The sequence below is a fragment of the Aegilops tauschii genome, chromosome 3 (genome assembly GCF_002575655.3).
Source record: "Aegilops tauschii subsp. strangulata cultivar AL8/78 chromosome 3, Aet v6.0, whole genome shotgun sequence".
Classification (NCBI taxonomy): domain Eukaryota; kingdom Viridiplantae; phylum Streptophyta; class Magnoliopsida; order Poales; family Poaceae; genus Aegilops; species Aegilops tauschii.
In genome coordinates, this window is record NC_053037.3 from 375,882,381 (window position 1) to 375,899,195 (window position 16,815).

At 46.6% G+C, this 16,815-nt stretch overlaps 2 protein-coding genes across 2 annotated transcripts; both read right to left on the reverse strand.

The window, feature by feature from the left end:
- Positions 1 to 675: 675 nt before the first annotated feature.
- LOC120976763 (uncharacterized) lies at positions 676 to 11,462 on the reverse strand. Its single transcript, XM_040404142.3, has 4 exons — positions 10,954 to 11,462; positions 3,599 to 5,130; positions 3,382 to 3,407; positions 676 to 1,743 (listed from the first exon to the last, which is right to left on the reverse strand). The coding sequence occupies exons 2-4, from the start codon at positions 5,088 to 5,090 to the stop codon at positions 1,009 to 1,011; spliced, it is 2,253 nt and encodes a 750-aa protein (XP_040260076.1). The 5' UTR covers positions 5,091 to 5,130; positions 10,954 to 11,462; the 3' UTR covers positions 676 to 1,008.
- Positions 5,547 to 10,947, reverse strand: LOC109780961 (uncharacterized). Its single transcript, XM_040404144.3, has 2 exons — positions 8,904 to 10,947; positions 5,547 to 8,659 (listed from the first exon to the last, which is right to left on the reverse strand). The coding sequence occupies exons 1-2, from the start codon at positions 10,159 to 10,161 to the stop codon at positions 8,622 to 8,624; spliced, it is 1,296 nt and encodes a 431-aa protein (XP_040260078.1). The 5' UTR covers positions 10,162 to 10,947; the 3' UTR covers positions 5,547 to 8,621.
- Positions 11,463 to 16,815: the final 5,353 nt, after the last annotated feature.

Here is a 16,815-nt window from a genome sequence, read left to right on the forward strand (position 1 = left end):
CCTTCCCCCGACCTACACCAGAGTCTTAGGCTTTCGCCTGTAGAACATGACCTGGGGGTGGAGGGTGAGGAAGACTCTCCATAACCTCCTTCCCCCTCACACACACATTGGAGGAAACAAACGCCCATGAGCACCGTGTTGCCAGTGCTTTCGCTCGGAGCAGTCCACCCCCACGTGATCGGGCAGCACGTCTGACACCAGCCAATGTGATGGTGTCGCCGCCATCACGTAGGAGCCACCAACCTCACCGTGCAACGGCCGGACCGGGAAATATCTTGTGCTTCCGGAGCACCTAAGTTCCCTAGATCCCACAATCATAGGGAGAGCTTGCATGAATTTCCAGAAAACCCACAACGAGTCCTATCATTACACACAAGTCCAGCAACTCCTCAGCTGATCGTTCGATCTACATCCAAGGGCCGAGCTCGCGCTGGAACACAGGATATTCAACCACAGCCGGACCACCGGTGAGCCCCTGCGCCATTGCTACGCCAAACGGCTTCTGCTTCATAAGATTTATAATTTGCGCTTCAAATATTTATCAGGATTGGGTCCAGAAAACATTAGCGTCTAAACTTTTGTCCTTCCAGCAGCTCCAAAGAAAAGCACAGCGACAATGTAACTCTTTTTCTTTTTTTCTTTTTTTCCTTTTTTCTGGAAGCAACATAACGTAACTTGAATTCAAGTAGAGTAAATATAAACTGAATGCAACCTCCCCAGTTATGAATATCTGTTTGGTCACGGTACACAAATAGGGCACCCTTCAGACGATGGAAAAAGATATCCATCCCAGGAACCTTACACAATCAACACATCAATCTATCACGCTGTGATTGGTAGAAACAACGCATATTTTTCTCTCCTTGGAATGATATTCACACTACCATCTTTTTCTCTTCTTCTGTGAGGAAACAATCACCGCATTGCCATCAGCGTAGCAGTTTCTCTCCTGCATGCAAATTTCAACCCACAGCCGATGGCCGGTCTTGAATTAAGCCGGACAGGCACTCATAACCCCTCTGTCTTCCAGACTACAGAAGGACCCCTCTTCTCAAGTTCACAAGGACGGAGCTTGTTCATTACACGCCCCATCATAGCCATCGCCGCGATGCTTGGAAACTGACCTTCAAGACAATCAGGTGGTGTGTTAGACTTTCGCGATTGCTTTCCTGGACTCGAAGCTCCATGAAAACTAGGGGAGCCACCTTGGCACCACCTCCCTATCCAGTGATTAAGACTTTTTGTTGACATACGAGACGCATCTTGGTTTTGTTGGTCCATCAATGTTTCATGCACCACTTGGTCCTCCTTAACCTGTTTGATCATGCAAGCACTGTCCCTCTTATAATCAAGCACTTGACCAAACACTGTACATGCTCCTCCAGGAGTTGCTATGTCTCCAGTCTTTGGTTTCTTGGAACAAGGAACATGTGGATCTGAACTATCACATTTCAGGCGTTTCAGCCACTTGTCATTTGGATCTGAGCATACTGGTGACTCAGTTGGAGCCTTGGAAATCGGATTTCTCATTCTGCTCATTTGAAAAAGAACTAGATCCAAATTCATGCTTGACGTTTTGGGTATGTTCCATTCTTTCTTACTAGCACAAGTTGCTTTGGAATAAGAGTTTTGATGCTCCGAGCTCATGTTGATTGTTTCATTTCCTTCACAGCAGCTTGATACTCTTTTAGTTGAGGAAGAGACTACCCGTTCAGTTTTTTCTGAGTCTGGGTAACCAGAGTCCTGTGGAACAATTGTTAGTTAGACAACATTCATAATAAGTTGCACCTTTTCCAATATAAATAAAATGCTTTAGTTCCAGGGTTCCTGAAGCTGATCAGACTATGAGCAACAGAAAGTTAAATGTACATGAATATACTAAATTTAACAAATGGTCATATTTCAACAAAGTTATAATGTGGCAAACGAGATTCTGGAGTAGGAAAAGGATTCCACCAAAGACAACTAATTTTATGATCTTCAATGAGCAGACGTTGTGGGTGTTAGTACGTGCATCAAAGGAGCACTAGTTCCATCACGACCGGTCGGACTGAAAAGTGCATCATAGGCCCCCATAGTGAATTTTGATGATTTATGACAACATGATTAGGACAGGGGTGCGTGGAAGTTAGCTATCCACTTGCCAGAACCATGAGTTGGTTTCGAGATCTTAACTTGAACCACGTGTGGAGAAAGTTTTTTTTGCTTAAGTACTCAAACGCACTTGGTCCAAATCTTCCACAAAACCTGAGAACCTCTCAGTGATCCCTGATCAGAGCTGCCGAGTGTGTCATTCGGTCCCTCAGAGTGAGTTGAGAGAGTGGCACCAATGCATTTGGACCCTCCAAGCGAGGCGTCCGGATATACCGGGATGCTACAGAGGCCAACCGCTAGCGTTTGGCGTGTCTGAGTGAGCAATACTCAGAACCTTCGAGACTGTGTAGTGTGGATCTTAGGTTTGGTTCCGTCTCTCCGAGATGGATAAATCCATCCGGACAAGCCGAAAGTAAGTACTCCCTCCGATCCATATTAATTGTCGCTGCATGTGTTGGTAGGAAGGGAAGCCTTGGCGCAGCAGTAAAGGTGTAAAGCTGTTGCCTTGTGACCACGTTGTCACGGGTTCGAGTCCTGGAAATAGCCTCTTACAGAAATGTAGGGAAAGGCTGCGTACAAAAAGACCCAAAAGTGGTCGGACCCTACACAAGCGGGAGCTACGTGCACCGGGGTGCCCTTTTTTAGAAATGCTTGTGTAGGTTCGTAGGCCTCTTACAGAAATGCAGGGAAAGGCTGCGTACAAAAGGCCCAAAGTGGTCAGACCCTTCCCCAGACCCTACTCAAGCAATCAGAGTTATGTTCTTGAAAGGTAGGAATCTTTTGCAGGATGTTGATTTACAGTAGCATGCAAAGTGCGATTTTTTTAGAAAAAAAGATACATTTTTCACCTTTCAACTTTGAATTCTGAAACCAGTTCTTCTAATCCTGAAGTTTTCCAAATTTATTTGCATGTCACTCCCATTTCCTGATATTTTTCCGACCTCTGAAATAAAATAAGACATTCTGTTTTCATCTTTTTTTTATTTGAATTTATTTTCCTCAATCCCCCCACCCCCCCCCCCCCCCCCCCCAATTTGTTCTTACCCGTCTGATTGATATGTTTGTATTTTCCCTTTTTTACATGTTTCTGATTTTTCATGATTTCCTTGATCTTTTTTTCTTTCCTAATTTTGTTCAATTGACATGCATGCTTTCATACAAGAATAAAGTCATATACTACTAAATAATCTTTCATGACTGCATAAATGCCTTCATGTTTCTTGGAAAACCAGACTATCTTTTGGTTGCATATATAGTAAATTAACATAAAGCAAAGTGGAATTGTACCTTTTGTGTTGACGTTGAAGCGAACCCTGCAAAGAAACCAGAACAAACAAGTCATTAACATTACAATGAGCAGAGGTAGTGCAAGAATGTATGTAGATTATCAGATGACACATTTTGACACAAACAGCCTGATAAATACTTAAGTTCTGTCATCCAGATGCACCAGAAGTTCAGAAGGTAAGTCAAGTTATACTAGATTATTTCATAACCGTCTCACCTGCTATGGATTTTGATGCATCATGAGCATCGCTGTACAATGTATCTGTTTTTGTCGAGAACTGTTTCTGTGTTTCCAATGAACATCTGCTTGTGTTACTGCGAGAATTCACCGAATATGTTGGATCTTTGGAGCATGTGAGATGTGGTTTGGATGGTACTGTTAACATTTCAAATAAGTAGGACCCTTTTTGCTTGCTATTTGTCAATTTTTGCCTTGGTGGTTTTCTACAAGCCAGTGCTTCACCTTTGCTCTTCATTACTGGTGCCTTTTCAATTTTTTCCAGTAACTTGGAGATCTCTGTGAAATTCACAGCAGAATCCACTTTGCGATATTGTTGTTCACCTTGTAACAAATTAGGAAATGTCACACCTTGGCCATTAATGTCCACATCAATGCCCTTGCCAATGGAAGAAGCATCAACTGATTTCATCTGGTATTCTCTATCTAATGCTGGCTCATAAAATACTACTTCCTCTAAATCCTGTTGTTTTTGGCATCTTTCAGATGTTCCTAACTTCTGTTCCAACAAAGGTTCAACAATTTCATCGTCTTTTCTGCTTGCTGAAAATATGTCTTTATTCTTGCTAGACTGATAAGGTGACCCTTTTGATGGGCTACCAAGGGAATTAGTTTCATCCTTGCTGCAAGAGCACGATTCTTCAACTGACAAATGTCCTTTCAGATTTCTTCCTGCATGGTCAGAATTGAGACCGAGACAATCATCTTGATGAGGTTGGATGACTGCTGCAGATTTGCAGTGAGTCATATTTTCATCAGATACTTGGTGTGTGTGGAACTGATATTCCTTTGATGAAAATGCCATTGTATTAGACGCAGATATATTTGCCTTCAAATTATATTGTGGGACAAAAAATTTATCAGATGACGCAGAAAGAGCAGACCGTCTTGGGTTGAGTATACAGTCAATTTTCCTATTGATTGCAAACATAGGAAAATGACTCCATTCTGAACTCAGATTGTCAGAGCTCAAAAGTTTATGAGAATCCACAGATAAATCTGAAGGCTTATGTACAGAAAATCTTTCTGATATCACTGTCTTAGCAGCATATACATTCAGATTTTTCTGTACCATAGATCTTTCGAAAGGTCTATTAAACTGATCAGTATTCTTGCATTGAACTTCTTGGCAAACATCATGTGCTACACCCCACATATTAGAACTGAATTGCTGTGTATTCCCGGAAGATGCACCTCCATGGCTAACTCCAACCATCAACCTTTCAGCCATCCTAGCTTTCATGAGCTCAAAAGGTAAATTCCCACAATCTTTTGAATATCCGACATCATCGGTTTCCTCAAACGGACTACAGCTCTTGCTATTTTGAGGTTCTGCACTGTGGCCATCTCTTGTCCAGTGTGCCATCCACAGGGAGTGCTTGCGGTAAGATGATTCTCTGATATCACTTTTGCTCAGCAGAAGTTCAAAGTCTTCATTCTCACCAAATCTTTTGGAAGCACCACCAGACATGACTATATGCAGTTCAGTTTAAGAAAATTGCCTGAAGCTTCTGCAGCAAACAGGAAAAGAATGAAGTAAGTCATTTTGTGGTGTGATATACCTGTCTATGCCAAATGAAACCAGTATAAAGAAGAAACGAACAAAAGAGCTGGAGGACAACAATAGCTCTTAAAATTTACACATGTAAATGTGAATTTGCACATTTTGCACAAAGACAAAATATAGGGTTGATAGTTCAAACTTCAAATCACCCATTTATCACAAATTATGCAAAGTGCCACCAATTTAGTAAAATAACAGTAATTTCGATTGTACTTGACATGTTCCACAACATGTTATAGATTGGCACAGTACCAAATAGTAAGGAGAAGACTAGTAAACTGGTAAACTTTGACCCTTGTATGAAGTCATTCTGATGGTTCTTTTAAGTTTTAATCCCATTCTATGAAGTTGGACTGTGTAAGATTAGGGAAACCACACGTTGTGGTGCCTTGTATTGATCAATATATATAGGTTACAAGGCAGAGTTCGTATCATACAATATACGGACACCTATACAAGGACTACACATATACAACCGTATAACTATACAAAAACAATACGGTTATATATTCCAACACCCTCCCTCAGTCGTAAACGGGCGTCGGCGAATGTTAAGACTGTCCCGAAAATCCAGAAAGAGAGGAGATGGCAATCCTTTGGTGAAAATGTCCGCAAATTGAGAAGAACTCGGAACGTGAAGAACCCGGACCTCGCCTGTGGTGACACGGTCTCGCACAAAGTGTAAATCGATCTCCACATGCTTGGTGCGCTGATGATGAACGGGATTCTGTGTCATGTAAACAGAGCTCACATTGTCACAAAACACCACAGTGGCACCAGTCACCGGTCGATGAAGCTCCTGAAGAAGCTGCCGTAACCAACATGTTTCAGCCACGACATTTGCAACTGCCCTGTATTCGGCCTCGGCGCTGGAGCGAGCGACCGTGTGCTGCCGCTTAGCAGACCACGACACCAGGTTAGTGCCAAGAAAGACGCAATAACCCGAGGTAGACCGGCGAGTGTCAGGGCAACCTGCCCAATCAGCGTCAGAATAGGCCAGCAATTTGTTGGAGCTGCGTCGAAACAAAGTGAGGCCATGGCCGGTGGTGCCGCGGATATAGCGAAGCACACGCTTCACAAGGAGCAAATGATTAGCCCGAGGATCATGCATACGAAGACAAATCTGCTGCACAGCATAAGAGATGTCCGGCCGAGTGAACGTGAGGTACTGAAGACCGCCTGCAATACTACGATACTCGGTGGGATCTGCAACTGGATCACTGGACTTGGCTGAAAGTTTGAAGGTAGTATCAACGGGAGTAGAGATGGGTTTGCACTGCAACATGCCAGCTCTGTCAAGAAGATCCAATGCATACTTCTCCTGTGAGAGGAACAAACTGTCCTTGCTGCGTGTGACAGAGATGCCCAGAAAATAATGAAGATCACCCATATCTGTCATACTGAATTCGGTACGAAGAGAGGCAATCAAACTGTGCAACAATGTCGAGGAAGATGCAGTCAGGATAATGTCATCCACATAGAGCAGGAGATAGGCCATGTCAGCACCACGCCGATAGACGAACAACGAGCTGTCGGACTTGGAGCCAATGAAACCAACCGATGCAATGAACGAAGCAAACCGCTGAAACCATGCTCGAGGCGCCTGTTTCAAACCATAGAGTGATTTGTTGAGACGACAAACCTTATCAGGGAAACGAGGATCAGTGAACCCAGAAGGCTGACGAGCATAAACAGTGTCGATGAGAGTGCCATTGAGGAACGCATTCTTGACGTCAAGCTGATGAATGGACCAGTCACTAGAGAGAGCAAGAGAGAGCACTGTTCGAATAGTGGCTGGCTTAACGACTGGGTTGAAAGTTTCATCAAAATCGATACCTTCTCGCTGAGTAAATCCACGAAGCACCCAGCGAGCTTTGTAGCGATCCAAAGAACCATCAGACTTCATCTTGTGACGGTAGATCCACTTACCAGTAACAATGTTAGCATTGCGAGGTGGATCAGCGAGGTCCCAAGTGTTGTTGGAGAGAAGAGCACCATACTCCTCAACCATGGCGGAATGCCAATTTGGATCCTTGAGAGCACCACGATAAGTCTTCGGTATTGGAGATAAACCCTCAACATGAAGATCAAATATCTTTTTCGGCTGCACAATGCCCTGTTTAGCACGAGTGGCCATGGCGTGGGATGGTGGCGGTGGAGGGGCCCGCGGCCGGCGGGTCCGGAGTAGATCCACAGCAGCAGGAGCCGGCGACGGCGTTGCCGGCGGTGACGCTGCTGTAGTAGGAGAAGGACTCCCAGCAGGACCGCCATCGAGGCTCCTGGCAGGGCGCTCGACAGAAGCCCGTGCCCCAGGCGACCGGGGCGAGGTCGGTGGCGGCGACCGAGGAGGGGACCGTGGCGGCGGCGGCGGCGACCGTGGGGCCGCGTCCGGGGTCACCGTGCCTGGCACGGTGAACGGCATCAACGAGACCGGCTGCTCAGTACCCTGCAAAAAATCATAAGTGTGCAGGGAAGGAGTAGGAGTTGACGAAGATGGAGTGGAGGCAAAGGGAAAGGTTGACTCATCAAACACTACATGACGAGAGATGATGATCTTTTGGGTGGAGCGATCAAGGCAACGATAGCCATGATGTCGTGATGGGTACCCTAGAAACACGCATGGCACGGAGCGAGGCGCAAGTTTGTGCGGAGCAACGGCTGTGGTGTTGGGGTAACATAGACATCCGAAAACCCGAAGACCAGCATAGGCAGGATCTACGCCAAGTAAGGCACGAAAAGGAATACGATCCGAGATTGCCTTGGAAGGCAGCCGATTATGCAACATAACGGCGGTGTGAAGAGCTTCGACCCAAAAAACGAGGTGGCATACTAGCTTGGATAAGGAGTGTACGAGTAATGTCATTAAGAGTACGAATAATGCGTTCGGCTTTGCCATTCTGTTGCGAAGTGTATGGACATGAAAAGCGGAGTGCAATTCCATGGTGCTGGGCAAACGAATGGAGGAGTGAATTATCGAACTCACGACCATTATCACACTGAATAGCCTGCAAGCGTGCACTAAACTGGGTGAGCGCTAAAGCATGAAGGGACGACAAGTGCGAGAAAGCTTCGGACTTAATCCATAGAGGGTAAACCCATGCGTACTGAGTAAAATCATCGAGACAAACGAGATAATACTTAAAGCCAGAAATACTCTCAACAGGAGATGTCCACAAATCACAGTGAATTATTTGAAAGGGAGTAGTGGTTACACGATTGGTGGAAGAAAAAGGAAGACGAACATGACGACCTAACTGACAAGCATGACACAAACTACTTTTATTCTTTTCACTAGGGATAATCGAAGAACGAGCTAATGACTCCATGACGGGCCGCCCAGGATGCCCAAGCCGACGGTGCCAGAGTGTTGCATCGACGACGAGGAAGGCGTGTGGCTGGCTGGTAGAGGAAGGGCGGATGGAGTAGAGAGCTCCGAAGCTATTGCATCTGAGAATCTCGGTCCTGGATAGAAGATCCTTCACAGAAAAACCAAGAGGGTCAAATTCGACGGAGACACGATTATCAATGGTGAACTAACGAACAGACAAAAGGTTTTTAACTATGTTAGGAACTACTAAGACATTACGAAGGTAAAGAGGACGAGAGGTGGTGGAAATAGGAAGACGTGCATGGCCGGTACCCGTGATTGGAAGAGTGGAACCGTTACCGACAACGACAGCACGACGAGAGGAGGGGGGGGGGACACGGAGGTGAGCATACCGGGATCGGACGCGAAGTGGGAGGAGGCGCCGGTGTCCATCACCCACTCCCTGGAGGGTGCTTGCAGCCCCATGGTTTGGAACTGATGCATGAGCGCGGCCTGGTCCCATGAAGCCGAAGTTAATGCCGGTGATGATGGAGCCGTGCCGGTGAGACCGTAGGAGGGCTGTCCAGAGGCGTAGCCGTAGCCGTAGGGAGCAAGGCCGTACGGGTTTTGGGCGTAGAACGCATGCGGCGACGGGGTGTGCCGGGGCGCGTAGCTGGGAGCAGGGGCATAGCTGGGCGGCGCGCGACCGAGCAGCCCCCCTTGGCCATAGGGCCACATCTGGATGGCGCCGTTCCAGGGATGCTGCGGTGAGGGCCAGGAAGGAGTGGCAGCCTGCGGGGTCGCGGGCGCCGGGATGATCTCCTTGGTGACTCCAGCGGCGGCCTTCTTCTTCTTCTTCTTCTTCTTTCCTTTTCCAGGAGCCTTGCCAGGGTTGCCGGTGTTGGTGAAGAGGGCCGTGTCCGAGTTGCGGGCGCGGCGGTTTTTGCGTTTCATGTCTTGGAGCGCAAGCAACGAGCGGCACCGCGCGAGGGTCATACCGGGCATGAGGGAGATCAGATCGGCGGCGGACTCGCATTGCTCGGAGAGGCCGTTGAGGCAGTGGACCACCATCTCGGCATCATCAACGGGGGCACCAAGGTCCGCAAGCCCATCGGAGAGGGACTTGACCTTCTGAAGATAGTCGGCCATACTCATCTCTCCCATCTTGACATCGCCGAGCTCGGCCGTGAGGTGGAGTTGACGATTGATCTTGTGGTCGTTGAAGAGACCATTGATGCTGTTCCAGAGATCGACAGCGAGGGGATCGTCGCCGGGCGTCATGACGGCGTCGAGGATACTGAGCGAGACAGACCCATAGAGCCAAGAGACGACGGTGGCGTCGAGGAGAGACCACTCCGGGTTCGGCGCATCGGGAGCATCGAAGTCGAGGTGATCCAGGAGGGCGTACTTGCGACAGGCGGCGCGGAAGAAGGTGCGCCACTGCCGGTGAACGCTGGTGTCGAGCGCGAGCTCGACAGGAACATGGCCTTTGATGGTGTGGAGGCCGACGGCCTGGGCGTGCAGCGAGGTCAAGGAGAAAGACCCCGCGCTCGTCCCTGATCCATCGACGGCGGTCGCGAGAGGCAGCTTGGCCTTGGCGGCCTCGGCGTCCTGGCGCTCCTTGGCGGCGGCCAGCGCCTGGTTCGTCGCGTCGGTGCCGGGCTGCGACATGGATGCGGCGGTGCGGGCGCGGCGGCGAGAGAGGAGGTGGTGGCTTCGGCGGCAGCGGAAGGAGGAGGGCGGCACAGGCTAGGGTTAGGTTTTTAGGCTCTGATATCATGTAAGATTAGGGAAACCACACGTTGTGGTGCCTTGTATTGATCAATATATATAGGTTACAAGGCAGAGTTCGTATCGTATAATATACGGACACCTATACAAGGACTACACATATACAACCGTATAACTATACAAAAACAATACGGTTATATATTCCAACAGACTGCCATGTCATGAAACTTGCTCAGACTCCTGTACTTATTTCCTTTTTCTTCTGACACTGCTCATGACACTGTTCATGTCATGAATCTTGCACAATATTGGTACTTTGCGCTACATACTTACTTCCCGACTTCCAAAGCAAGGGCTAGATAAAATACAAGCATGAACGCTGATCATACTTCTAAATGGCGCACGTGCTAAGAGCATTAACAGGCGTAAGTGAATGAATCTATGACTAAATAAATACAGTACAATACAACTAGAGAATACTAATTTTTGCGGGGTCTATCCAACAATGCGGCAAACAACACAGGATAGACGTCACGAAAATACAAGGCATGATAGAATTCAGTGAGATGCACACTTCGAAGAATTATGAAAGGGGAACCATGGAGGTGCTTGTTAATTGTTAGTATAACTTTCAAGGAACCCCGAAGCTGAGACTGGTAACATGAATCAAGAAATCTACCCCAAAAAAGAACAAGTAGCCATACAAGAGAGAACAGGGAAATTCTGAATTACCTCGGCGACCGCTCGCCTCCTTTCTCCGACAGAATCAGATCAGAGCGCCTCAGCCGCGAGTTCAGGAACCGCCTAGCTCCGGCAAGAACAGTCCGGCCAAGAACCTAAGCCGTTCGCTCGGGGCTCCTCTGGCCCAGAACTACTCAGAAAGGCTTAAAAGACCACAAATTAGCAACTAGCGGCGGCGGGCGGCGGCACCTGTCCGTGAATCCACTTGCGCCACAGCCAAGAGCTAGCATGGCCGAGCGCTCAGCCCCGCCACTCCTTTCCCGCTCCGCGCGTCGCCGTCCCAATCGCGGAATAAAAACGTGTGGGCGCGCGGCGGGCTTTCCGGCGGGGAATGATTCCTCTCCCTCTCCGCCTCGCGCAGGATTAGGGAGGAGAAACTGTGGTTCGTTGGTACACATACAGCCGCGTCTTGTCGCCATTAAGACGTAATAGGAGGGCGGGGAGAGGAGTGGCGCGGGGAGGACGGTGGAGCGGCCGGGGTGACGTAGCAGCTTCTGGGCCATGTAAACATTGGCAGGTGGATGATTTCTTTTTTGGATCCAGCCAGTCAACAAAAATATCTCGGCGCGCTTTGCGCTTTTTCTGCGGCCCCGTGCCGGCGATATTTATGGGTGCCACGTACTCTGTCCAATCTTACTATTCAATGTACTCCCTCCGTTCCTAAATATAAATCTTTGTACAAATTTCATAATGAACTACATACGGAGCAAAATGAGTGAATCTACACTCTAAGATGCATCTACATACATCGGTATGTGGTTCATGGTGAAATCTCTACAAAGACTTATATTTAAAAACGGAAGGAGTATATATATCTCCCAGCCTGTCGGGTGCTGCCACCAGTCCGAGGCTCCCAGCCACCCGGCCAAATCTTCAGGACTCCTTGATTCAAAGAAATTTTATAGGATTTTCAAGGATTGAAATTCATAGTATTAGTTGTTTTAGGATTTTTTTTCCCTATGAATCTTTTGTACTATTTTTCTTAGGTAATCTAACATCTACTTCTACTTTTTTACCATTTCTTTATATTTTTCTGCGGCATCAACACTCCTGCATGTCACTCCAATCATATACTTTTCCTATTCCGTTTTCATAATCCTGCGAATCAAAGACGCACTTAGGCTAGTCATAGTGGAGAATAATTTATAATAGTGTCATGCATATGACACTAGTCTATGTTTACTAGGTGGGAAGTATCATATTCAATGTCATAAGTTGTTGTATTTATTAGCTTCTAGACTCATTTTGTCATGAAAAGCGCTATGTGTATGTTACCACGAACACATCTTTTTTCATTAACTACCTACCACATTTTAATGTTAGATACATCCGTATCTAGACAAATCCAACACAAGTAATATGGATCGGAGGGAGTATTATTATAGGCAACCTTATAACTGAGATTGTTGTATGAGTGATGACTATATATGAAGGTAACATCATATAGCCAGCACTTTACTATACTATTAACCATGCCGTGGCGATGTTCGTCCCCTTCTTGAAGGCGTCGTCGCGGTTCTCATTGCCCGTCGTCGCGGTCCTCATTGACCATTCTATATAGGATTTTCGAGGATTAAAATTCTTAGAAATTTTCCTATGTTGGTCCTTTGATTCATAGTATTAGATGTTGTAGGATTTTTTTGTGAAAAATCTTTTGTACTATTTTTCATATAAAATCTAACATCCAGTTCAACTTCTTTTTACAATTCCTTTATTTTTTCTGCAGCATCAACACTCCCGTATGTCACTCCAGTCATATGTTTTCCCTATTCCTGCGTTTTCAGAATCCTGCGAACTAAAGACCCCCTTAGACTAGTCATAGTGGGGAGTAAGGAGTTGTTTGGTTTGAGACTAAGTTTGCCAAAGGTTGCCACACCTAATAGCGTGTTTGTTCCGTGGGAATTAAAGATGGGGAATGGGAGTAGAAGGGTGAGAAGAATAAAAGTCCACTGATTGTTTGGAGGGAATGGGATTTTAATTGCGAAGGGGGGTGGGAGTTGAGGGTGCCAATTCCCATCAATTTCTTCCCATAGGGGACCCTATTAATTCGTGGGCAGACTTTCATCCCAAACTAATTCCCATCATATACCAAACAAGAGAATGGGAGTAAAATTCTACTTCCCACGCCTACTCCCTCGATGAACTCCATTTCCTCTTCCCAAAGGTTACCAAATAGACTATAAGGTTAGGCAAGTTTGACCAACTTAGGTGTGTGTTTGGCTCAAGCCATATCTTAGGCAAGCCACACTAGGGTCCCACACCACATACACTCAAAAAGTATGGCAAGATTCCCTTAGGCTTGCCAACTTGTGGCTCTCACTTTGAAAAACTAACGTTAGGCAAGTTTGACAACATTGTATGGCAAAGTGTGGCACTCCTGAACCTAGAACCAAACAACCCCTGACTTAGGGCATGTTTGGTTCATGACTAACTTTGCCACAACTAAGTTTAGGCAAAGTGTGGCTGCCAAAAAAGTGTGGCTAACGATAATGGCCACCAGAAGTGTGGCAAGATTGGCAAACAAAATTGAGCCTATGACATGTGGACCATGTTGCTAGAAAAGTGTGGCAAGCCACAAGTGTGACAATGAACCAAACACATGCCTAAGATATTGTGGCACGACTAAGATTAGGTGTGGCAACCTTAGGCTGTAAACCAAATAGGCCCTCACACTAGTGTCATGCATATGACACTAGTCTATATTACTACCTTCATAGTGGGAAGTATCATAAAGGTAGTGTCATAGGTTGTTTTATTTATTAGCTTCTAGACTCATTTTTTTTGAGAAGCGCTATGTGATGGCAACATGTTAAGTTACCACAAACACACCTTTCCTCATTAATTACCTACCATATTTTAGTGTTAGATACATCTGTATCTAGACAAATTCAAGACAAGTAATATGGATAGGAGGGAGTACTATTAGAGGTAACTTTATAACTAAGATTGTTGTATGAGTGATGACTATATATGAAAAGGCAACATCCTATACCCGGCAGTTTACTGTACTATTAAACGTGTGGTTGGGATGTTTGCCCGGTGGCAGCGATGTTCAACCCTTTCTTGAAGGCGTCGTCACGGTCCTCATTGCGCGTCGTGCTGCTCTAGGGGAATCCCTGATCCTCAAATCGGGTGGTGGCGGTGCTCTGGTGTCATAACCTTCCTGAAGGCACCGCCTTGGAGGTCACGGTTCATCGTATGCGACTTCATTTCTTTGCGGTGGCATGTTTATGGTTGAGGCCCCTAATAGCTCTTGTAGTGGTAGGGGTGGTGCTGCCGTGACCAGCGCCTATGTATCTAACCTTGGGTGTGTGCGTGTGTTGGGGTGGCGTGTGTTTGTATCAGTTGTTGATGGTTGTTGCTTTATATATAAAGCGGGGCGAAATCCTTTTCAGTTACTATTAACCATGCTCAATCCGTATCTAGACAAATCTAAGACAAGTAATATGGATTGAAGGGAGTAGTATCTTTTTTTCATAGTGCGGCATTTCGGTGCCCAGGCTCATCTGCACCCGTCTAGGAAAAAATCACAAAAATTCAAAACAAATTAAAAAAAATCAATCTTTTTTGCATGGACTTCTGAGAAGCTCTCAGAAAAAAGTCAAATCGGGTCAGAACAGTGCATGAACAGTAAACATTTTTACAGACTCCGAATTTGTCTTTTTTGCCGAGAGCTGCTCAGATGTCCAAATGATTTTAAAATTGAAGCATACCTCACGCATCAAATTATCTACCACACACAAAAAATTGGAATTTTTTGAATTTTTCTAATATTTGTTTTGAATTTTTTTTCGTAAGGCGGGTGCAGCTGACCTGTGCTCAGAAGTGGATTACCGTTTTCTTCACCTTCTCTCTATCTCTTTCTTAATATTTATTGTATCTGTTAGGAGCACAGATATGGCCTGACTCTTGCATAACAGCCTACTCCCTTCACTTTTTCATGTCTCTCTTCTTCATGTGGGTAAAATTGCCATGTAAGCAGGCTATAAACCTTCTATTGTACTTGCTCTAAACGGAACTGAAGTTTGTTGGTTTTGCTTCCATAATTCCTATTAATTTTTGTTGGTTTCGCTTCCACAATTCCTATTGATTTTTTTCTCAACCGACTCCATCTCTTCAGTTCTTGGAAAATAAATCCCTCGCAAAGCTGCAAAGCAATCAATAGAAAACCAAATAAATTGCTAATAGTAAGAAATCCTTTTGTGGTTGTATATATACAATCACATATTGTCTTCCTTATATTTGCTTATGAATTTTCATCACACAACATGTCGCAATCTCAACCCAATAAAAAATGCTATGTTTGTCGGGAAACGTTGCATGGAAAACAAAAAAAATCTACGCACACGCAAGATCTATCAAGGAGATGCATATCAACGAGAGGCGGAGGTGTGTCTACATGCCCGCGTAGACCGTAAGCGGAAGCGTTTAACAACGCGGTTGATGTAGTCGAACTTCTTCGCGCTCCAACCGATCAAGTATCGAACGTACGGCAGCTCCACGTTCTGCACACGTTCATCTCGGTGACATCCTCCACCTTCTTGATCCAGCAAGATGGTGAGGTAGTAGATGAGTTTCGGCAGCACGACGGCGTGGTGACGGTGATGGTGAAGTGATCTCCGTAGGGCTTCGCCTAAGCACTACGAAAATATGACCGGGTGTAAGGGCATATTTATCCCTAAGGTGTTTTGGTGATTGATGACAATGCTTTTGCGGACTAATCGTGTGCGTTGAGTGTTTTTCAGAGATTCATTCTTTTGGGCACGAGACGATATCCTCCCCTCGGAACTTAAAGCGAAGACGGTGTAGTCCTTTCGGATTAGTTTGGTGGACTAGTTTCATAGGGATCACCGTACTATCAAGAGGGGGTCCGCTTTGGAAGGCTAGGGCGGAATCATCACGTACACTTCCTTTGCCCCTCCCTCCGAGCCTTTCCGTTTCGTTGATGGGCTTGGATTCTCCTTTCTTTGTGCCCTCTCTGGTCCCAGCGGTAGTACCGCGGGCCAGAGCGGTAGTACCGCTTGGGTGGTACAAGCGGTAGTACCGCTCCGGAGCGGTAGTACCGCCCAGAGCAGTAGTACCGCTAGTAGCTCCGTGTGTGTGCTATCTCTGGTCCCAGCGGTAGTACCGCGGGACGGAGCGGTAGTACCGCTTGGGTGCCACAAGCGGTAGTACCGCTCTGTGCGCGGTAGTACCGCTCCAGAGCAGTAGTACCGCTGCTGGCCCCAAGCCGTAGTACCGCTCTGGTCTCGTGCTAGTACCGCCTCGATTCGAGGGCTCATTTTTCGTGTCGGGTTTTACGGTACTGGCCGCGGCTGTGGGGGGCCGTAGTACCGCTCCTGTGCGGTAGTACCGCCCTCCCTCTGCGGTAGTACCGCTGTGGACCAAGCGGTAGTACCGCGCTTTTGGGCGGTAGTACCGCTTAGTGTTGCAAGCGGTAGCACCGCTGGCACAGCGGTACTACCGCTATCTTCGGGGCAGAGGGGGGGTAACGGTTGGTTTGTTCCCCCCACTATATAAAGGGGTCTTCTTCCCCAAAGTTGACTTACCTCTTCCCCCAAAAGCTCCATTGTTGCTCCAAGCTCCATTTTTGCCCGATCTCTCTCCCTAGCCAATCAAACTTGTTGATTTGCTCGGGATTGGTTGAGAAGGCCACGATCTACACTTCCACCAAGAGAAATTTGATTCCCCCACTTATCCCTAGCGGATCTTGTTACTCTTGGGTGTTTGAGCACCCTAGACGGTTGAGGTCACCGCGAAGCCATAGTCCATTGTGGTGAAGCTTTGTGGTGTCGTTGGGAGCCTCCAATTAAGTTGTGGAGATTGCCCCAACCTTGTTTGTAAAGGTTCGGT

Excerpts from the sequence above, each read along its gene's own strand:
- LOC109780961 (XM_040404144.3), bottom strand. The coding sequence starts at position 10,161 with ATGTCGCAGCCCGGCACCGACGCGACGAACCAGGCGCTGGCCGCCGCC. Across the intron at positions 8,660-8,903 it reads CCACTTCGCGTCCGATCCCG|GATCTTCTATCCAGGACCGA; the intron begins GTATGCTCACCT and ends TTTTCTGTGAAG.
- LOC120976763 (XM_040404142.3), bottom strand. The coding sequence starts at position 5,090 with ATGTCTGGTGGTGCTTCCAAAAGATTTGGTGAGAATGAAGACTTTGAA. Across the intron at positions 3,408-3,598 it reads TGCATCAAAATCCATAGCAG|GGTTCGCTTCAACGTCAACA; the intron begins GTGAGACGGTTA and ends GTTTCTTTGCAG. Across the intron at positions 1,744-3,381 it reads CTTCAACGTCAACACAAAAG|GACTCTGGTTACCCAGACTC; the intron begins GTACAATTCCAC and ends ATTGTTCCACAG.